This window comes from Pistacia vera, unplaced genomic scaffold, assembly GCF_008641045.1.
Source record: "Pistacia vera cultivar Batoury unplaced genomic scaffold, PisVer_v2 Contig432, whole genome shotgun sequence".
In the NCBI taxonomy this organism is placed as follows: Eukaryota; Viridiplantae; Streptophyta; class Magnoliopsida; order Sapindales; family Anacardiaceae; genus Pistacia; species Pistacia vera.
In genome coordinates, this window is record NW_022196260.1 from 1657608 (window position 1) to 1681552 (window position 23945).

Consider the following 23945-nt stretch of genomic DNA (forward strand, 5'->3'; position numbering starts at 1 on the left):
GTTTATTATCGGTGAAAACAAATAATTAAATACTTATAATCAAGCATCAAACATTAAGTAAATATAAATAAATATATTATTTAATGTTTTGCACTTAATTGTTAGGGGTGTAATTAGAGCCAGTCAAGGACCAGTCGCTCAGGGCCAGGGATCAGTCCCAGGCCCATGAGCAATTTTAGGACTCGGACCGGTCCCTAGGACTGGTCCTATGGGCCTAGAAAAAAAAATTCCCCCTGATATTTTTTTATATTTTAGGGGCGAAACGAAATTTTGTAAGGGGTTTTTAGTATTTTTAGGGGTAATATTTATAAATTTTATAAAATTTTCAGGGCTTGCAAAAATTTTTTCTTTTTTTTTTTTTATTTTGTAAAATTTTCTTTTAACCCCTATAATTTATGTTTATTATTAAATTTATAGGAGATTTTAGTAATTATACAAGAGACTAAAACAAAAATATTTAAAAAATTTAGGCCTAGGCCTGGGCCTTGGAGGAGGGCCCAGTGGAGGGACCGGGTCCTTCTCCTTCCAGGCCTCCTAGGACCGGGTTTTTGGTCTGGGTTTTTGGACCCAGTCCCAATTGCCCACCTCTAGGTGTAATTTTATAATTCTACTTCTTGGTTTGAAACAACTGAAGGGTTGCCTTCAATTTATAGAGTAAAAAAAAAAACGCACCCTTCTCACATAAATTAATTGATTAAGTCTAGAGTCAATTATCTTGACTTGGGTTGGTATAAAATTGATTTAAGTCTTCTATGGATAAACTGGAGAAAGAAAAAAAAAAAAGGAAAAACAAAAAATTTGCCCTTCTCTCATAAATTAATTAAGTCTAGTCAATTATCTAGATTTGGGTTTCCGTAAAATTAATTAAGTCTTGTATGGATAAATTGGAAGACTCATGGAAACCACAAAACATTTTTGGTACACTTGCATTTGTTTAAGGTGGGCGTTAATCCAAAATATATATAATATAATATTATATATATATATATATATATATATATATTATATAATATATATATATATTGTTTAAGGTGGGCGTTAACCCAAAATATATATTAGTATTTAATTTAACAACTACCAATTAGTACTATTAAATTAAAATAAATGAGAAAGAAAAATTTTAATAGTACCTTGAGACATTTTTGTGATAAATGACTTATTTGAGTAAAATTTATGAAAAAATAATTTATTACAGTAGATATTTGAAGACTTATAATTGACCTTCAATCCCTCAAAAATGGTGACTAATTGGGATAGTGCAATTAGTCCAACCTTCCAATTTCTAAGAGTAACGAGTGAACATGTCTCGGTGGAACGTTATGACTTATGATGAAGGAGCCATTTGGATTGAGGTTATATAAGATAACAGAGGTAATTTTTATTTATTTTACAAGATTCCGGTGTTTGGTTTACAAGTAATAAAATATTATGGTAATCTTTTATTGCAAATAGTATTTACTATTGGTAATGTGGGGGGTAATTTTTTACCTTGCTAAGGGATATTATTAAAACATTATTGGGGTAATATGATTTTTCTACTCAATTTGCCTTTAATTAAAAACCATTTCAAACACAATTGTCCTCAAATGTTTACTAAATAACAATTACTTAGGCCCCCTACATTTGAGAAATTATTAAAACACTCCAGCTACTAAAAAATTTAAAAGTTAACAAAATATCCCTAGTCACCCAAGACCACTGTCAGTCATGACACACCACCACCAGCTGTCAGCGTCAGTCACTGTAATGGCTCATGACCAGAGAGATCTGACCAGTTGAGCATCGGTAAGGCCTTTCCCGGCCATGGATCTATGATCCATGGCTGGAAACGGCCAGATTTGGCATTTCCATGGCTGTTTCACGACCAAAGATATGGCCATGAAATGGCTGCAAATCTGACTGTGAAATGGCCATAGATCTGGTTGTTTTTCAGCAATGGATTTGTAATCCATGGCCATTTTCGGCTTTGCCTGCGCACGACCAACCATATATGGCTAGTCGTACGCCATTCTGTTGACTGTTGACGGTGGTGATTGACTACCGATAGTGGCTTAGGGTGGGTGGGGGTAATTTGTTACAAATTAAAGTTTTATATGACTGGGGTATTTTAGTAAATTTCAAATGTAAGGGGTTAAAAGAAATAGCTCAAATAATAATAATAATAAATACTATTATATTAATATTTTAAAAGGAGGACAATTTAGTAATCTATATAACATACCCAGCTATTTATCCTCCTAACCAAACATATTATTCACTAATTTATTCGAACCAACCAAACACATTTCCTAAACATTTCCACAAGTCTTTAATGTGATCTTTCTTTCTGTTAATATAATATACCCCTATAATAAAACATTATATGATCCAAACGCCCCTTAACAGTTAATTTTATGAGCATTTTCTTCTAGTTAATTAAATTAGAAGGGGATACCATAGAATGTAATAATTGATACGATAGAATAATATCAACAATCACATTAATTTTAAAATGATATGATAAGTAATATTATTTTTTTAATAATTAATGTAATATCGAAACATCATCAAAATTGACAGGTGGGCTACTCGTGTGGTATTTACCCGTACCCGGCCCACTTGTAAAATTGACGGGTGGGCCGAGTGATACCCACGGGTACCCCATTAGATAAAAAAAATATATATATATTTTGAAAATGAAATTAGGCATTAGGGATTCACACCTCTCTCACAAAATGAATTAGGCTATATATATGAATTACAGACGGGTAGGTACGAATACACATCTTTACCCGTTCAAAAAAAAAAAAAAAAAAAAATTCGTTGACTCGTACCCATTTAACCAACACCCGTGACTATCCAACCCATACCTTCCCAGTCCGCCCGTTTGCTAGGTCTATCAATCACATAAGTTAATACCTAAGGGTCTGCTTGAGAGTTTTATGGTAACGGTTATGAGGGTAAACTATCATAGCGGTTATGAGGGTAAACCACCATAACGGTTTTAAAGGGTTTTTAGTAGCGGTTTTTAAAACACCCAACCTGTGCTTGGGAGTTTATTTTCCAACGGTTCTAATAGTTTTTTTAAATGATAAATTTACATAAATGCCCATAAAGTTAAAACACTCTCTGTTTTGCTTAATTAACTTTGATAAATATAGATAATGCCTACATTATTTGTTTTACTCCAACTCCTCCATGAAGCTCTTAATTTTGCTTAATCAACACAGCAAACACTCTCTATTTTGCTTAATTAATTTTTTTCTTTACTTTTGACACGTATATTTGTAGTTGTGTTTTTGGTTGTTGTTGCGTCAGTTCTCAGCAACTCCAAACAAGAAACTCAATTTGATAAGCTATCAAAAATAAGTAAAAATATCAAAGTTGAATATATTAGAGACGCTCGCCAACAACATGTCTCCATATTTGATCTCGTAGTTGGAGACGTTGTGTCACTGAAGACTAGTGATCAGATTCCAGCAGATGGCCTGTTATTGGATGGATTTCCTTTGCGAGTAGACGAGTTGAGTATGACAAGGGAGAGGGATCATGTTGAAGTTGATTCTGAACATAATCCTTTCTTGTGAATTAGCGATTGCAAAGGGATTTGTGTGTAGCAAAGGGATTCGTGTGTAGCAGCAAGAGATTTGTGTGCTAGAGAGAAGTCAACAGCAGCAAGAGATTTGTGTGCAGCAAAGGGAGTGGAAAGGGGTTTTTTTGAAATAAAATTTATAAACCAACCAAAACACCCCGATTTGGGGTGTTTTATAAACCTCTCAAAAATACACTATAATAGTTTTGGAGGGTTTTTAAATCAGTCAAAACTAGCCTATTAAAAATCTAATAGGTGGGGGTTTTTAAACACTTCAAAACCAGTCTAATTAAAAACTCCTATAACCAATAAAAAAAAAAAACTCTCAAACCCTAAAATTAAAAATTTAAGGAGCTTATATTGAGCTCTCATTTATTTAATTAAAATGAAGTGTGAACAAACAAACTCCTCAATTAAAGTTGTATTTGATCTTTCTTTCTCGGAAGAAGCAAAAGATAACTTAATTAATTAATTAATGAACATATCTATTTCTTTTCCGTAGCACAACTTTCCACGTCCCCTTAATTAGGAAAATGTCTCGTCACAAGGACGTTCGTGAAATAGCTGGAAAAAGGGGAAGGAAGAGCATGTTTACCTTAATTCTGGCGATACGAGGGGAAAAAAAAAAAAAAAAAAGGCTAAACAGGGTCCAGGGGTAGAACTTGCCTTTCTTCTAAACCTTGGGTTTTATATCTGAAAGCTAACCAAAACTTAAGTTTTAAGTTATTTAATTTTAGATTTTTTTTTTAATATTGAAAATTTGAAATACCTTTTACTTACGTGGAAGACTTTGCAAAGACTTATGAAAACCCCCCTTTTATTCTATAAAAAATACAAAGTATGAGATAGTGGGAGGCAATCTGAAAACCAATACCAATTAGTCCAAGTATCCATTTCCAAAAAGCAATGAGAACATCTAAGTGGGCGATTAAGACTAAATTAATGGTGGATTTCTTTGCTTTTTTTCTTCTATAAAAGGAGAGATTTCACTTCTGGCTTAATTGCACCTCAAAATTATATACCCAAGCTAAGCTATACTATACCCAAAAAACAAAAACAAAAATGTTTGATATGAGAATTTTTGTGCTTGTTGGTATTGTGCTATGCTTAGCCTCGGCAGCACAAGCCGCTCAAGGAAATGCTGTTTTCTATAAACCCCCTTATACTCGTAAGTATATTTCTTTCATATCTTTCTTGATTATATGGGTTTAATTAATTTACCACTGATATTTTATTAAATAATAATCTTCATTCAATTATATGAAATAACAATTTATCATTTGCCATCAGTGTTTTATCATAATTTTTGTGTTTAATTTAACGAATGAAAGATAATATGTGTTAGTTATATGATCATGAAAACCTTACTGAAAAATTGAATGGTAAGATATATATTGTTTTTTTAGATATTTGAATGGGGAAACTTTATTTAAAAGAAATCCTGAAGAAGGAAATCAACTAAACTCGGATTATTTTATAAAATCTACCCGTGATATATCGTTTCATTACATAAGGCTGATACATATGATTCACTGGTTTCTCTTACGTTTTTTTTTTTTTTTTTTTTGCAAAGGTTAGTAGACATATTCATGTAAACGAAAATTTTCTGACACGGATTTAAAATCTGGACTCTCATTAATTAAGTGACACTAGTAAGCAGTGAGACTAAAAAGACAATTTTTAATATAAAAAAGTTTGATTGAACTTTTATTTTATAAGTATTTACTAATTATGAAATTGAAATATAGCCTCCGCTTGCTACGGCAATCGGAATGACGGAACGATGGTGACCGGAGTAAGTGATGCTCTATGGAACAATGGGAGAGCTTGTGGAAGAAGGTATAGAGTGCGTTGCATCAGGGGCACCAATGAGGCTCCACATCCTTGCAGGTCCGGTAATGTTGTAGTTAAAGTGGTTGATCGTTGTAAAACAGGCTGCAACGGGGTTCTTAATCTTTCCCAAGATGCTTTTGCTAAGATTGCTAATCCTGATGCTGGCAACGTTATTGTTGACTACACCCCGTAAGTTTACTTATTAAGTAATACTATTTGTTAATTTATTAGATTTAATTTAGTATTAATTTCTCACATATATTTTTAATATCTACTTTTTATGTTCATTAATTTGCAGTGTTTGAGGCTTTTTACGCAGAGGAGAACGTTGTTGTTGTTCTAAGTGCAAATTTGAAGGATATATATACTTTAAATAAGAATGCACACATCATGAAAATTTGTAATCTTTAATTTTCTTAATTAACTTTGTAATGTGAAAGCCATGTAATTTGATAGAATGAAAAGGCCTAAATATAATATAAGTTTTGATAATTTTATTTAATCATTTTGACAGTCAAATTTGTGACCAATGTTTGACTTTCAACATGGTGCCATATATATATAGATAGAGAGACAGAGATATATAAGACTAATATACTCCTCATATCAAACTTGAATTTTTTCATCTTCTTTATCCAATTTGTATGTGAGGATTTGAACTGAGATATTTGGCTGATACCATATTAAGTTGTCATCCCACTTAAAAGCTTAAGTTTATAGGTTATTGTTCAACATTATCAGACCATAACTTAACCTAATTCTCCTTAATGATTATTTAATTTTTATTTTAATTTCAAAAGTGTCCATGATTTGTTTAAAGAATAGGTTTAGCTGAAAAAAAAAAAAAAAAAAAAAAAAAAACCTAAAATAATTCTCTTAATGAGAATAATCAAGACAAAAATAGTCAAAATGTACTGGACTTAGTAGTCTAGCATCATCTAGCATGTTTTAATTAGATTGTTAAACCATACAATTAAATGTTAGACTGTTGAGTTTTGTATAGTTTAGTATAATCTTGTGTTATATATCATGAATAAATTATTTGTTGTTTTATAATTGGTAAGTCATTGGATTTTATAGTTAGATTTTTCCTTTCAATAAAACTTGTACCTGTTAAAAAATTGTGATTATTAAGTTAGCTATATATATCCAAATCATTTTATGTACAAATATATTGATTTCATCCCTTAAACTGTATTTACATCTTTGACCCATCTTAGGTTAAACTCTAACCCCTAACCCCGATATAATTGCAATTTCCAAATTACACTTTTCATTTAATCCCCTCATTAGGCAATATAACACTTTGGCCCCTTAAATGTAGTTTCTTGGTTCTGTCAATGAAGACTAGTCTATTAAATGATACTCCCTCTGTTTTTTTTTTAATTGTCGTTTTAGGTGTGGGCATAGGTTTTAATTAAAAAAAAATTTCTCTCTCCCACCAACTTTTTTCCCTGATTTTGCAGGTAAGAAAAAAAACATCACAAATTTCTAAACTCAAATCTACTACGCAACTGCCACAAACGCCCATTTTCTCCAATTTCTCCCATGGACACCACTCACCCAGACCGGTCCACTCTCCCCGCACTTCTCCTCAATGCCATCGCTAAACGCCTCGCCACACGCATAGACATCCTCTCTTTCTGCGTCGTTTGTAACTCATTCAAGGACTTTCCTTTCCCATCATCTGTATCGTCACTCTCCTCTCAACTCCCTCAAGAAACTTCAGCTTTTGTTAACACCCGTGTGGACTGGAAGGAAACCCTATAAGCTCACGAGTTCAAGGTTGATCTTCCAGGGCTCAAGAAAGAGGAAGTGAAGGTGGAGATTGAAGACGATAGGGTGCTTCAAATAAGTGGAGAGAGGAACATAGAAAAGGAAGACAAGAAAAAGAGAGAAAAGATGGAAGCAGAGACAGATTAGAGAAAGAAGAAATGGCGATGGAAAATAAGGAAGAGAGGAGAAGAGGGGAAGAGATAAGATAAGATAAAAGATTAAAGAGAGACAAAGGCAAAAAATAGAGAAATGACAAGATGAAATGGAAAGAGAGAGGGCATGATAAAAAGTGGAGAAGGCATGATGAAAGGTGCAGAAAAGACAAGGCAGAACGACTTTAATTTTGAAAATTTTAAAAACTCTTAAAACGACAATTAAAAAAAAAAACGGAAGGAGTATTATTTAATTACTCTTATATATAAAAGATATTTTCACCTAATTTTCTATTTGATGAGACAATCACCAACATTCTTCTACGTTTGATCATAGGAATCCTCCCAAGGACCGACCCTTTGGGCCGGGCTTTTTGCCTTGCTCTACACATGATGTCTTTACCATGTACTCTACTCGACATAAGAATTGCAATGTCATACCCATCTAATCGCATGATCCTTTGTCACTTCCAATATTACCCCTAGGCCCTACCGCTCTAAATATGCTCAGTGTGGAAGCACATATGGGATTAGAATAACAAATTTAGATATCTTATTTTTAAGATATTAATTAATTTTATGTCAAACAATATTTATTTATTAAAGAATAATATAGTTATGAAATTGTAACAGGTTTCACATCTTGAACTACATATTACATTGACATAATAAGAAGTGAAAAAGTATCAATTTATGATCTCAACATATACATATAAGCGCTTTTGATACAAAGTGATTAATATATTCAAATTAATTGTAGGATTATGTAATTCGAAGATTAAAAATTAAAAAAATTAATTGAAATAGATGATGCAAAAAACATATAATACCTATTTTTATAAAGAGTTTATATGCATGTGTACTATTTTATTTTCTTTAATATATAAGTTTCATATATTCAAACAGGTAATCAACTGAAAAAATAATTCATATATATAATTGAAAAGCAAGTATATATGACCTTTCACAACAAAACAGCCCTTATTATTCCATTAAACAACTAGTTATTATTATTATTTTTTTTTAATAAATAAATGAATTGACCTGCATAATACATCAACCATACAAGTTTTCTGGATATATGCATTGTTTATTATAAATATTAAACACTAGGGCTTTCCTTTCCTGAAGCTTCCATCTTTTCGTAACCTTGGAGAAAACTTCAAACCCTGTAAAGAATAAATAAAGAAATTATCTATGCAATAAATTTTTTTTATATTGAAAACATAAAATCAATCAATGTTATCGAATGAGAGTTTAGATTTAAAAAAGAAAATGTAAATGTTAGTGTGCACTGGAAATTTTCATGTACATATATAAATAAAATAAGGTATTTAAGCGTAGGGAGTGTGCTCGATCTTGATCTTTCCAGCATCAAGGTTGTTGATTTTGGCAAAATCTTCCTAGGAGAGATCAATGGTGCCCTGTGTCATGTCTAGGCAAGCCCAAGCCCACATGAGACCCATATCTGTTCAAGAGGCATGACCTAGACTTGAACGAGGAGCATAAGAGAATATGTCAGAGAATCTTTCCAGAAGCTTTTAGAATGTTCCTTCACCAAATAGGCGGCAAAATGGGACTAGGATTCTATTACTTATATAATTAATCATAACCATCCATCTTAATGGATATATACTGTTTGGATCATTAGATCTACTTGTAAACTTCTATTTAAAGCTAACTAATCTTAGGTTATTTTCATTCCAAGCATTGCAATACAATAGAGTTTTTCTCTTCATTTTTGTTCTTTGTGTTATTTGTGTTCTTATTAAGTATATATCAACGAAAGTGAACATTAATTATGTTATGATTAAATCCTATTACCAATTTCAACTTAACAAACTAAAATCAAGAATAATCACAACACACACAAAAACAATCAACCAAGAAGAACACGACTTACTGTGGGTCACTTATCCAAGATTTGGATAAGCCATATCCACGTTGAACTCCACAATTGAGGAGCTCTCTGCACTAATTAGAACCTTTGTTACAGATTACACACACACACACACACACACACACTCTCTAATTTCCTCACTCCCACTAAACACTTTTCTTTACACCTGCAAATCTGCCCCAAGGGAACTCAACCTGGAAACCCTTACACCCGAGAGTAAACTCAACCCTCACAAAGTGACTAAATGTCACTACTACAATGACAAATTTACAAAGAAGAAAAAACCAAGAAAAGCAAGCCTAATACAATGCAGATCTGAAAAACAAAAGAGAGAGATTCAATTGTGTTTTTGTGTTGACTTCAGAAGAGAGAAAGGGTGCTTTTATACTCTTGTCCAGGTGGCATCAAGACAGCCTTCTGATCATATTGCAAATCCACGGTCAGGAAAGGTGCACAGCAAATGTGGCAGCGTATCAGTTTAGTTGTGCGATGTTGTTTCTGACTTCACCTTCAATAATCTCTACCTTGAAGTTAGAATTTCCAACAGCAACACACCAATTCTCACTTGTGTAGAGAACTCATCATCAATTGCTTCTTAGTTTTACTCCTTAATGCCTAGCTGATAGACAACAAATCGAAGCAATGCTTGAATTTCATAGCAGTGACTACTTTTGTGCCCATATCCGCAGGATTGACTTCAGCTGGAATCTTCCTTAAGTCAATCATTTACTTAGCAATTAGATCTCTTACAAAGTGGTACCTTACATCCACATGCTTGGTCCTGTCATGGTAAACTAGGTTTTTGCTTAGATGTATAACCCTTTGGCTGTCTGAATACACTATCACCATACTGTCCACCAGATTGGCTTCCTTGAAAATTCATTAAAGCAGCAATGCTTCTTTGAAGGCATCGGCCATAGCTACGTATTTAGCCTCTACTGTAGATAATGTAACAAAAGGCTGTAGTTGGAACTTCCAATTGATGCAATTCCCACCCAAGGTGAAACAATAGGATGTAGTTGATTTTCTTATATCTCTGTCACCTGCAAAGTCAAAGTCTACAAATCCCACAAGATCAAGTGAATTATCCCTTTTGCAATAGTTTAAACCAATATGTAAAGAACCATTGATATACCTAAGCAATCACTTTAATGCAATCCAATGATCATAGCCAGGATTAGACATAAATCTACTAAGTAAGGAAATTGCAAAGGACAAATATGGTCTAGTGCTAATCATGGCATACATTATAGACCCTATTGCATTAGAGTAGGGGATATTTTCCATCTTAATCATTTCAGCATTAGACTTAGGGCATTGTAGTTTACTCAAGATAAAATGACTTGCAAGTGGCCAATTGACATGTTTGGATTATGAAATACCAAACTTAGTGACCAGTTTTTGTAAGTATGACAGCTGATTCACTCTTCGCTCACGATTTTTTCTATTTCTTTCAATGAACATTCACAAAATTTTCTTAGCAGATCCTAAGTTCTTCATATCAAATTATGAGTTCAGTTTCAATTTTAAATCACTTATCTTTGATTTAGACTTACAAAGTAAGAGCATGTCATCAACATATAATAGCAAGTAAATAGGCATATGATCAGTGAAGGCAAAATCAAAACAACTATCATATTCGCTCCTAGAACCCAATGCTTAATATAAAGGTGTCAAACCTTTTATACCACTGCCTAGGTGATTGCTTAAAGGGATTTATACAACATACAAACATGGTTAGGCAATTTTTTATCTATGAATCCAGTAGGTTGTGCCATAAAGATCTTTTCCTCTAACTTCTCATGTAAAAATGCAGTTTTTACGTCTAATGTTCTAATTTAAGATCATAATGAGCTACTAAGGAGAGCATTATCCTAATTGTTTTAAACTTAACAACATGTGAGAAAATCTCATTAAAATATATACCCTCCCTCTGTGTATACCCTTTAACCACTAAACAAGCCTTATATCTAGGAGGTTCAGTAGGGGAAAGGCCTTCGTTGAGCTTGTACAACCATCTGCATTCCACAGGTTTATAGTCTTTGGGTTTAGAGACCAAAGACCATGTTCCATTTACCTTTAGTGACTACATTTCTTCCTCTATTGCAATCACCTATTTTTCTTTGTTCTTGGATCTCATAGCAGCTCATAAGTGTCTGGTTCAGTCCTCTGAACTTCAGTTCCTACCACTAGGGCAGTGTAAATCAAGTCTGCATAGGAGTTTCTAGTAGGGGCTCTAATTTCTCCCTTGTTCTGTCCCTTGCCAACTGGTATTGTGCTAGGTCATCATGAAGTGGTTCTTTAGCCTCTACTGTTTGGTCAAGATCCTCAGTGGTTGTATCAGCTTCAGGTTCAGTTTCTTGGTCATGGCGAGGAGTATCAGGCTACTATAGAGTTTGCTCCACCTCAATTTGAGTAACTCCTGTTTGACCAGGACTTATTTCATTGTCATTAGGGATAATTGCATTTTGGTTAGTGAATTTACAAGGGAAAATAGTTTCATTAAACACTACGTCCCAACTAATTATGATTTTTACCCCTGGTGAATCCTTATTCCACAGTTTATAGCCCCTAGTCCTCTATTGGTATCCTAAGAATACACACTTTAAGGACCTAGGCTATAATTTCCATTCTCTAGCGTGTGCATATGCAACACACCCAAATACTCTCAAATGGTTTAGGCTAGGCTTTCTTCTTGATTATTTTTCTTCCAAGGACATATACTCTATGATAGTGGAAGGGCTTATATTCACCAAGTATGCATCTGTGGTCAAAGTTTCTCCCTAAAATGTCTTTAGAAAACATTAAGTAAACATGAGGCATCTAACTTTTTTAAGCAAGGTTCTATTCATCCTCTCATTAATACCATTTTGTTGGGGAGTTTTTCTAACTATCCTATGTCTAAGGATTCCCTATTCACTATAGGATTTGTCAAATTATGTATTATAGAATTTCAGGCCATTATCAGTCCTAATGGCCTTAACCTTCCTATCAACCTGATTTTTCACTAACAATTTCTAGTTTTTGAACTTAAGTAAAGCCTCATCTTTAGACCTAAGTAGGTAAACCCAAACCTTCCTACTAAAGTCATCTACAATTGAGAGAAAATAACTATTCCACCCATGAGACTTAACCTGTTCTAGACCCCACAAATCATCATGCAAATAATCTAAACAATTAGTGGCAAGGTGTATACTTTTTGAGAAACTCATACGGTGTTGCTTACCCAACACACAGGTTTCACAAAAATCAGGAGAAGAGATAGTGTCCTTACCAAATAGTCCCTGTTGTAAAAAGATGGTCACCCCTCTTGGCTCATATGCCCCATTCTCAAATGCCATTTTTTGTCACATTAGGGTTAGAAGAAACAAGAGCAATATTGAATTTATCATAATAGTGGTTCCCACACAGTATATACAACCCATTCTTTTTTAGACCCTTTAGCACTATGTTGTTACCTCTATATACATTAAGGTATCCATTTTCTGCTTTATAACAACATCCTAATTCATCTTGTGTTCCTAGAGAGATTAAGTTTCTTTTTAGCTCAAAGATGTATCTAACCTTAGTCAACATTATCAATTTCTCATTATTCAATCTTAAGGTTACACTCCCTATTCCCCGAACTTTGCATGCATTGTTATTGCCCATAAACACTATTTCGTGTTCATCCTTAATTTTCAAAGTCTTGAAACCACTCTCTATTTGGACTCATGTGAAAAGAGCACCCTGAGTTTAGAACCCTCTCCTAAACTAGGTCTGATCTAGACGCTGTGAGGACTTCAGATTCATTGATACTATCACTAGTGGAAGCTAAATTGCTTTCAATGTTTGATTGTTTCTGTTTTTTAATCCACTCAAAGCAATTCTCTTTTCAATGTGCAGTTTTATTGCAATGAAAGCACTTCCTAGTTTCCCCTTTACTCTTGACAAATCATTTTCCTTTCTTCTGATTCTTTGAACCAGTGACATGTGTATTGTTTCCTGACTGGCCAGATTCTACTTTACCTTTTACAAACAAGTTATGCCCACTCCTTTTCTGAACTTTTAATTCTAACTCCCTAGCCTTTAATCCAGCAATGATTAAATCAAGACTAGGTACAGTACCCGTCTATTGTAAAACATTTTTAACAATATAGTACTCTTCTGTTAAGGAATTAAGGAGTATCATGGCTACACTTGTAGCACCTAATTCTTGACTTGTTCCTTTTAAAATTAAAGTCATTTTCAAGAATTCATCCAAATTATCTTCTATAGATTTACAACTATCCATTTTATAATCAAATAATGCACCCTCTAAGAAAGCTAAATTTGGAGCAGATTGTAAAGAGTATAGTGAATCGAGTTTACCCCATAAAGTCAATGGGGTCTTCATGCCATCTACCTTCCTCAAGACTTTGTCCGAGAGATTCATAATGAGGAGGTTGTATGCCACTTTATCAATTTCAGCCTTTTTCTTTAATTTCTCTTTTGGCCATTTCGTTGCATCTTTTTCCAGTGCAATGGCGACCTTGTTGTGTGATAGTAACATTTTTTTCTTCTTCTTCCAGCTGTTGAAATCGATCTTCCCATCATATTGGGTGATCTCTATGCGTGTTATATTCATACCAGGTTTCTTGATACTGTTATCAAAAGAATCCCAATTGAAGAAGCCCTAGAACTCGAACTTAATTTAATTTGACACAACTGAACCCTGATTATGGACTCTAATCTATCTAGGACCTTAAAGAACTGATTGATCAAGAAAACCCCTAAATTCAATGAACCCTAGATTTCTAGAAAATTACCAAATCGCAAAATTGATAACTTGAATCTTAGATTTTAGGACCTGGAACTCTAAGGAACTTACAGATTGAGAAAGCCCCAAAATCCGACGAACTCTTAATTTAAGAAATTACTCCAAATAAAAAACAGAACTAGAGATCAACGAACCTTAAATTTCTAGCTCTGATACCACTGTTACGATTCAATCCTATTACCAATATCAACTTAATAAACTAAAATCAAGAATAATCACAACACACACAAAAACAATCAACCAAGAACACGATTTACAATAATTCACTTATCCAAGATTTGGATAAGCTACATCCATGTTAAACTCCACAATTGAGGAGCTTTCTGCACTAATTAGAACCTTTGTTACAGATTACACACACACACATACTATAATATCCTCACTCTCTTCCCACTAAACACTCTTCTTTACACTCGCAAATCTGCCCCAAGGGAACTCAAACTAGAAACCCTTACACCCGAGAGTAAACCCAACTCTCACAAAGTGACTAAATGTCACTAATATAATGACATATTTACACAAAAGAAAAAACCAAGAAAAGCAAGCCTAATACGATGCAGATCTGAAAAATAAAAGAGAGAGATATTTAATTGTGTTTTTGTGTTGACTTCAAAAGAGAGAGAGGGTGCTTTTATACTCCTGTCCAGGTGGCATCAAGACAGCCTTCAGATCATATGACAAATCCACGGTCAAGAAAGGTGCAAGGCAAATGCGGCAGCATATCAGTTTAGTTGTGCGACACCATTTCTGACTTCACCTTCAACAAATTAATTGATTCAATCTGTACAAATTAAATAAAAACACTACACGCAATAAATTAATTTATACTCACAGGTTTAAGGAGGAGTATAGAAAGTGGCAGTCCTTTGAGCTACATACGCGGCGGAGCTAAAGCACATTTTCATGGTAAACATCATCAAAATTTTCATTTATGAGGCCATTTTCTTTAATATTTCTTCACCCTATGGTTTGTAAAGTACTTTTTGGTGTGAGTGAAACAACTGAAAGTTTGCTCCAATAGATAGAGAAAACAAAATTTTGATTCAAAATATATTCTCAAATTAATTATTATATAAGGCACAATTAATTAAGTCAATTCTAGACTTGGCTAGCTGTAAAATTAAGTCTTAATTCAATGGATGTATGGGAAGATTTATGGAAACCACACAACATTTTTGGTGCCATTTGCACTTATTTGAGGTGGGCATTAACCTTAAAAATATATACGAATCTCTCACCAATTCTTGTTCTAAATTCATATGCTTCTCATATATATTTTAAATAATTAATCTAAATATGTGCAATATTTGTTCATCGATTAGATTAATATCAATTAAGTTTTATAAATTTTTGAGAATATGAACTACAATGTCGGTCTTATACATGTTTTTCTTTTATAGGAAAACAATGTTTTCAAACTCGGATCGAATTGGCCGGTTTGACCGGTCTGACCGGGAAGTGGCCCTAACTGTAGTTTGGGCACACCCAAAATCTAGTTTTAGCTTATGACTTGGATTGAACGAACTATGAAGTGGTGTAATAATAACAAACCGTCGGTTCAACCGGCCTAATGGCTAAATTGGATCAGTAAAATCCCTAAAAAAAAATTGCCCTTTTCAATTTTGCATCTTCAATCTTCATCTTTAGCCATTCAAAATTTGTTCTGGCTCAATTTGCATGGCCGACAGTCAGTGGCCAGTTGGCACTACACAAATGAAAATCAGTCAAAAAAATAATAAAGAAACACAATCAACAACAAATCAAAGTGAGATTGGATTGTTATTCGGTGGTGGCAGATCGACATCAAAATTCAAAAGCACCACAATCGTGCAAAGCGTCACACAAACAAGCGATGGTTTGTTGATGGGAGCAAGTGGCGGTGTGTTGATGAGGTTTTAGATTGGCAGAGGGTGGGAGGGTTGGTGGAATGGTGGTGCAATGGCAAGATCGCGTGCGATGGAGTCATGCGACTGTAGATCGAGCGTAGAGGAGTCACACAACTATGACATTGGCGATAGATGGTGGTGTTTTGTGATGGATTAGGGTTTTTGTGGTGGCCTAGTGGTGGTTTGTCTGGTGTTGGGCTAATTTGGGGTGAATTGCAGTTGCGATGGCTAAGGTTTCCTGTGTTTGTTGGATTTTAAGTCTATAGGGATTGATGCATAATTTCTAAGGGTGTGTTTGTTGAATTTCAAACCTATTGGATATACTGACGTCATCGGTCCAACCGACCGGTTAGACCACTCAGATTGCTTAACCAGGGGATCGGCCCCTTCGTCGGGTCAAGGCCTAAGTCGGGTTTAACAACATTGTAGGAAAGACAAATATCTTTTATTTTCTCCGAATGTCTTGGTTTTTTTTAATTATATATACGTACACTATAGGGTAAGGGCTAGTTGCCAATTTTGATTTTATATTTGAGTAAACAATTTTTTTTCCACAAAATAATGGCTTAATGACACTTTCTCGCCCAAAAAGTTTCAAAATACAACTTTACTATCCATAGCACAGTTTCGTTAGAAAATTTCATTGAGAAGAAGGGTAGGATGGTCAAAAGTTCATTATAAGTAAAGGCAAGATGGTCAATTAACATTAATTTCTTTTTTCTCCTTGTTCTCCCTATTTATTTGGCAAATCACTTCTCTCTTTTCTTCTTTTGCAGTTGTTGTCATTTTAGTGCTTTGTTTCCCGTGACCCATTTCCTCCCATATGACCGTCAATTTTGGCTGGATTCCGACACTGCCAAACCTTCTCCACACTTCTTTCAGAATCCTCTCATCGCCCTCTCCAAAACCCACTATCACACTCACCCATTGCACCCTCCATTTGTCGGTCAATGACTACTACTTCGTGCAATCTCACTTTTCACAGCCAGATTCTGGTCGCGAACCCCCATCCTCACGTCTTCAAAACCTTACCCTCGACATCCCCCCCCCCCCCCCCCCCCCCCCCCCCCCCTTTTTTCCATTCTTTCACTTGCTATTTTGCCGCCGTGAGACAATTGAATTTTGCGACCCCAATCCCCTATTTTTTGTTGGTTTTTTTCCTAGTGTTAATCTGTTGATTGTTGTTTGAGTTGTTGTGTTGTATTATTTTGGTCACTGATTGTCCCCTCATCTTTCCAACCTTGCTGCTCCATCCACACACACCACATGTTTGACCCTTTGCCCCAACGAAAAGGCCAATCACCTACAAGCCTGACTACTCCAAAACGCCCTTGACTATTGCCTGATTACTTCCATAGTTCGTCGATGCCATTTGGATAAGGGTTTCACCGTTTCTAGCCAAATTTCGGTCAATTCCGGTGGCCAAAATCCAAATCGTCACCACCACTAGATTCCCTGACCTCCATACTCCAAATCCCCCTGACTATTGGTTGATCGCTCTTAGCATTTTTCGGCACCGTTTGGATTAGGGTTTTGCCACTTTTAGCCAAATTCCAACGGAATCCGTTGGCCCAAATTCAAGCTGTCACCACCTTTTGCTTCACTGGCTCCCACTCTACAAAACCCTACCACCCTACTACCCACTTGCTCACTGTTCATTGTCCAAGCGACACTATTGCATGTCGCCGGTATTTTTCGTCAAATAGTAAAGGGTATTTTCATCTTCACAATGAATATCACTGTATGTAACGGAAATCATTAACAAAATATAACGTTTGGGTATTAAAGTTTGAATTTTGAAACTTTTCGGGTAGGAAAGTGTCATTAAACCATTATTTGGGTGGTAAAAAGTTGTTTACTCTTTATATTTTGTTGAGCTAGTCAAATAGTTGGACTTAAAAAATACAAGGTAAAGATGATATTCAATTTGTAATAAGTTGGAAGCTTCTCATGATACGTAATAAACAAAAATACTTCATGATGTCACTTGGGATTCTTATTGTTAGATTGATAATAACCCTATCCTTACTCTATGGTACCAAGAATTAATTAATAGGAGAACTGGAAAATATCATAAATAGTGACATTTATTGAACGAGGATTAGGGCCGGTTGGCTACTGTTAGTTGCCTAGATAGAGGTACCCCATTTTGTGTGTGGAGACTGGAGACGTCGAAAATTTTAGTAGTAAATTGTTATTTTTTAGACCACAGAAGATTATTGACATTAGAATAGAGCATAACAGATGCCACTACCTTTCCTTTGTATTCCACCACAGTGACAGTATTACAGGTCCAGTGGTTGACCAACATTAAATCTTGCCAAAGAAAATTATGACAAATTAAATTGTTGTATTGTGGTCTTTGCTACGTAATTACTTCATTGAAGAGTTTGAGGAAACAGTGAAAGGTATAAGAGACTAACAACAGTTTTTCTATGTACATAGTGACACGACTTTTAAGTTTAAAAATGGTTTAAAGAAATCTTTCTTTCATTTTTTTCCCTGAAAGCTAGCTAGAACTTAAGTTTTCAGTTATTTCGTTTACTTAATAAATTTAGAAAAACTTGTTATTTATATAGGCTTTGTTTTCCTCTTTAGGTTTTCTTAAATAATAATTCACCTCCTCTTGTCAGTAAATGTTTAAGTGGGGCATTATGACTAAATTACTGGTAGATCTCTGTTCTATTTTTCCTCTATAAAAGGGGAGATTTGGCATCTGGATTAGCTGCACCTCAAAATTATATAACGAAGCAATACAATACCAAAAAAAAAAAAATGTTTGATTTGAGAATTTTTGTGCTTCTTGGTATTGTGCTATGCTAATTAGCCTCAGCCCTCAGTAGCACTGGCACATGGCTCAAGGAAATGTTGTTTTCTATAAACCTCCTTACATTAATAAGTATATTTTACCCATATTTGTCTCAATTAAATTTTTTAAATTATTAGTTCATTTATTACGTTAAGTATACCATTCATTTGTCTTGAAGTTCTCAAGTACAGACATCTAGAGATGAACCATTCCTAACAGTAGAAATGAACGGAAATTCTGAACTTGGAGTGCAGCTTCCGCTTGCTACGGCAACCGCAACGACGGAACGATGGTGACCGGAGTAAGCGATGCCCTATGGAACAATGGGAGAGCTAGTGGGAGAAGGTATAGAGTGCGATGCATCAGGGGCACCAATGCAGCTCCACATCCTTGCAGGTCTGGTAACGTTGTAGTTAAAGTGGTTGATCGCTGTCAAACAGGATGCAATGGGGTTCTTAATCTTTCTCAAGATGCTTTTGCTAAGATTGCTAATCCTGATGCCGGGAACGTTATCGTTGACTACACCCCGTAAGCAAACTTATTAATTTATACTTTGTTAATTAATTAGATTTTACTATTAATTTCTCAACATTTTTTTTTTTTTAAACTTTTTATGTTGTTAATTAATTTGCAGGGTTTGAAGCTTTTACTCAGAGGAATAGGTCTTTCTAAGTGCAAAATTAGATGACATCATACACTTCCAATAAGCTTTGCACTTCATGAAAATTTGTACCTCTTTAGGTTTCTTAATTTGCTTTGTAATTTCAATACCCATAGTTTGATGGAATAAAGTGGCCTAAGTGGAAACGTGTAATAAGTTAAATTTTTTGTCTAATTATATATAATTTTGGTCTCTAAATTTAGGGACCAAAATTTTTGCCAGTCAAATCTATGACATATGCTGACTTTCACTTGGTATAATTATATATAAAGAGAGCTCCAAAAACTATGTTTCAGTAACATTTATTTTGTTTATATCAATCTACATATCAACTAAGAAAAAGTCTACGGTGAAATACACGTACATGTATTCGTTCAATTGTAAGGCATGCCGTGAAGTATTCATGCTTATTATATTATTATTACTAAAGCTTTTTAATTGCCAACTTCAAACCCTGCAAAACAACAATAAACAAACAGAATATTCATTAAAATTCATTTGTATTAGCTATATCAAACAACTTAAGTAATAGGGCATCCTGAATGAACATACGGAGTATACTGAATATTGATCTTTCCGGCTGCGGTGTTGGCGATCTTGGCGAAAGCTTGCTCAGAGAGATCAATGGTTCCGGTGCAGCCGGTAGGACAGTGATCGACAATTTTGACAACAACGCTGCCGGATTTGCAAGGGTTTGCACCTTGGTAAGCGAGGCCGGTGCAGGTGATTCTGTAATATTTGTTACAAACTGCCCCGTTGTTCCACAGGACATTGCTTGCAGCCGCTATCATATCTCCATCGTTTTGATATCCATTGCATGCAGAAGCTATATGCAGAGGAAATGAATATATATATATATATATATTCAGACTATATTTCCCGAGTGAGAAAATTATCTAAATATTTTAGTTTCCTTGCGCTAAATGGAATTTTATAGTAAATAATATTAAAACAGTACGTATGAGTCAATATTTATCTTATGCATGAGCACAGAAAATTATAAAATTAACAAATGATACGAATACTCACGGACATAAGTTGTATAGTAAGTGGCAGTCCCTGTAGCTGCAAATGCAACAGAGATTAGGCTCATTGCCATTGATAGTATCAGGAACGCTTTCATTTCGATACCCATTTCTCTATTTCTTACTATAAGCCTTCTGATTTCCAATAGTTAATAACTTGTTCGTTCAAAGCAGAAAAATCCTTCCAATTTATAGAGGGAAATTTAGCGTTTTTTCCGGACTAAACATTTACTCCATTTTTTTTTTTTTTTTTTTTTTTGCTAAGTACATTTACTCCATATTAATTGTTATCTAGGGCAACTTTTTCTCTAGTCTATATATGAACATTTCCAATTGGATGAAGATGACAAATTGCCTTGCCAACCCTCTCATTTACTAGCTTTGCCAAACATTTAGTATTGCTCTGTAGAATTGAAACGTTTCCTCGGCAAAACTTTTATTAGGCGTGACATTAACATGTTATATATCTATCAATACATGATGTCAATAAATACATTTTACGTATGCATTGTTTTCTTATTTGTTAATGTTAATATATCAGGATCAAGCACCTACCATTGAACTATAAGTTTAAGCAGTTAATTGGTAATACAGAGCTCCAAACTTAGCCATAGACGACACGAGCTGGAGACTTTAAAATGCACATGTAAGCTTATTGATAAGTTGGACAATTGTCTAAGGGGTTGGTTTGGCCATCAAAAATATTTGTTCTTTTCATTGATTTTGTGGGTTTGAACCATTTTGGAACCATCTACCATATTTGTAGTTTAATTTGGAACATTAGACTTGTAAGGTGTTCAATGAGCTCTGGAGATTAATTAAGGAGTGCACAAACTGGCATAAACACTCTGGTTATTAAAAAACAAAAAAAAAACAAAAAAAAGTTTGGATAGTTAAATATCTATGTCACTTAGATAGATCTTTCTATAATGTTCACGTTTTAGCAAGTTCATAGGGAAATTGATGACCCCATTAAACCCAGTAAAGCAACATATGATTGATGAATTTTAAATTTATCATTACTATGAACAAATTTTTATTAGTTTGACTCATGAATAATGTGATACAACAATAATTTTTTTTTTTTTTTTTTTTTTACTTTTTAGAGTGGGGCAGTGCCATAATGTATATTGATATTTGGAGGTCTAATAGAAAATGGTGGTTAATTTACAATTATGGAGGTGTGCTAAATTGGGAGGTAAAAACCACGGGCCCGGGTCAGGCTCGGGTTTTTTTAAAATGCAAACCCGGGCTTGTAAAACCTGGAGCCGGACTTGGGCTTTAGGCCTTGGTTAGGTTATATAATGAGGGTTGTAGAATTTATTAGGGGTTAATAATTTTACATGATGAAAGGTAGCTGGTGTAACTTATAGCGGTAAAAATTTTACATAAGGGGCTTTATGATACTTTACATATTTTCTTATACTACAAACGAAATATGTTTTTATTCCAACTCTTTATGAGAAATAAAAAAACAAAAAAAAAAACAAAAAAAAAAAAAAGAAAGAAAGAGAAAAAACATTCAGTATATATAAATTTATAACTTAAAAATTTTTGATATAAATTTATAATCATCCATATATAATATTATAATTTCAAACGGAGGATTTAAAAAATAACATTTATTAATATCAAAAATTTTAATGTATAAATTTAATTTAAATTACAATAAGTCAACCCATTAGTAAATCAAGGAAACAAATAAAATTGCAACTTAAATGCTAAATTGATTTTCATTGAAAAGTTTATTGGGTAATTAATTTTAACTAAATTAATGACTTAATTAGTCTTCTATTGCATATTTCAAAATTATAATTACTTCTATAATCAAATTATGCTCCACGCTTATAAATAACTTCTAAATCAAGCTACCCTCTCCCCACTATAGTTATTTACTTCTTAATTAATGATGTCACTATCGTTACGATTAATTAATCCTTGTTTAAAGGTTATGTTCTAATAAATAACATCATTTATTTTAGGGGATTATAAAGTCAACCCCTGTATGAATCTGACCAGTGGTTTCATAAACTATTAAAACTAACAACGTTACCCCTCTTATATCTACAACAAAAATGCTCAATTTCGACCAACTTTTTTCGACGGATATTAACTATTCTCGAGGTGTGTTTAGTTAGGGGTAATAGGAGATTACTGAGATAATATCATTTTATATTACTTGATTATTCAAATAATATAAGATTTTAGTAATATTCTAAAATCAATAGTAATTACTATTGGTAATATAGGAGGTAATCTAACTACCTCCATTTTCTTAGGTATTTTAATATTACTTGATAATCTTATTTTTGTTACAATTTTATCACTTATTAATAAAATTTTGGGACAATAATACCCTTGTTTTAAAAACAATTTACAAAAATACCAATAGACTATTTTATCCTTATATATGATGTTTTTAGGACATAAATACCCCTAGAATTTAAAAAAATTACCCAAGGGTTGACTGGCCGGATCTGGCCAGTCGTGCATCACTAAGGTCGTTTCCGACCAGATCCATGGCTTAGGGTGAATGGGAGTCTTTTTGTTAAGTTTTAAACTTTTTTTGTTGTTGGGGTGTTTTAGTTAAATCTGAAATGCAGGGGGTTAAAAAAACTATTCAAAAAAATAAAAAAAATAAAAAAATAAAAAAATTATTATATTAATATTTAAAAAGGAGGGCAATTTAGTAAATTACATAATATACCTATCAATTTATTCCTCCCAGCCAAACGTATTAATATAATATACCCACTAATTTATTTCAACCAACCAAACACATTTCTCTAAATATTCATGGTAATCTTCAAGGTAATCTATCTTTCCATTAATATAACATTTACAATAATACAACATTCTTTGAACCAAATACACTCTCGATGTTAAGTTCAATTCCTACAACAAGGGTAAGGTTCTCGAACATTGCCAAAAAAATGATACTTGATTCCGATGGCTACATAGCTCTCGGAAAATTCAAATTATTTCGTCTGAATTATTAACTATTCCTACAACATTAAGATTGCCCTCGGTAATGAGTGTTTTTTTTTTTTTTAGTGTTTTATGCTAACTTTATATATTATTGTGAAAACTACCAAACAAGGGGCTGATAAATAGGTTTTTGATATCATGGAGGTAAAATTGTTCTTACACCTAAACCCTAAACTCAAATCAAGAATAAGGTATCCTCTTGGTTTCGGAAATTAACAATATTACCCTAATTTTGGAGATAATTAAGATGTTAATTAACGTTATAAGAAGAAAATGTGACCATTTTAATGGTTAATGAATATGTTGCAGCCTTGCAATTGCTCCACCTATATATAAAAGAGATCAGTTTTGTGTAGTAACTCTTGATTTTGCTGTTTTATCAATGTGTTTAAGAATGAATATCTTGGTTAATTAAGCTATAATTGAACCCGGTTGAGCTCGGTCTACGAAAGATTTTTAAAATTCTTATAACATAATTATTATATAAAATGTAATTAAGTAATTAACTTCCATTTGTACCAGTTCGATTTTTATTTTATTGAAGAT

The 23945-nt window shown here is 33.7% G+C and overlaps 2 protein-coding genes across 3 annotated transcripts; one reads left to right on the forward strand and one right to left on the reverse strand.

Annotated features, from left to right (window-relative positions):
- Window positions 1-4560: 4560 nt before the first annotated feature.
- Window positions 4561-5906, forward strand: LOC116143803 (EG45-like domain containing protein). 2 transcript variants are annotated; one of them, XM_031429261.1, is made up of 3 exons: window positions 4561-4739; window positions 5320-5593; window positions 5703-5906. In XM_031429261.1, exons 1-3 carry the CDS (start codon window positions 4634-4636, stop codon window positions 5707-5709), a joined length of 387 nt encoding a protein of 128 aa, XP_031285121.1. In that variant the 5' UTR covers window positions 4561-4633; the 3' UTR covers window positions 5710-5906. The 2 variants fall into 2 exon arrangements, with proteins under 2 accessions (XP_031285121.1, XP_031285123.1); XM_031429263.1 differs by lacking the exon at window positions 5703-5906 and having other exon boundaries at window positions 5320-5597.
- Window positions 5907-19833: 13927 nt separating this feature from the next.
- On the reverse strand, window positions 19834-20521 carry LOC116143724 (EG45-like domain containing protein). The gene is made up of 3 exons (XM_031429158.1): window positions 20416-20521; window positions 19939-20212; window positions 19834-19840 (listed from the first exon to the last, which is right to left on the reverse strand). The coding sequence occupies exons 1-3, from the start codon at window positions 20519-20521 to the stop codon at window positions 19834-19836; spliced, it is 387 nt and encodes a 128-aa protein (XP_031285018.1).
- Between the last annotated feature and the right edge of the window lie 3424 nt (window positions 20522-23945).

Excerpts from the sequence above, each read along its gene's own strand:
- LOC116143724 (XM_031429158.1), bottom strand. The coding sequence starts at position 20,521 with ATGGGTATCGAAATGAAAGCGTTCCTGATACTATCAATGGCAATGAGC. Across the intron at positions 20,213-20,415 it reads TTACTATACAACTTATGTCC|CTTCTGCATGCAATGGATAT; the intron begins GTGAGTATTCGT and ends CTCTGCATATAG.
- LOC116143803 (XM_031429261.1), top strand. The coding sequence starts at position 4,634 with ATGTTTGATATGAGAATTTTTGTGCTTGTTGGTATTGTGCTATGCTTA. Across the intron at positions 4,740-5,319 it reads CTATAAACCCCCTTATACTC|CCTCCGCTTGCTACGGCAAT; the intron begins GTAAGTATATTT and ends ATTGAAATATAG.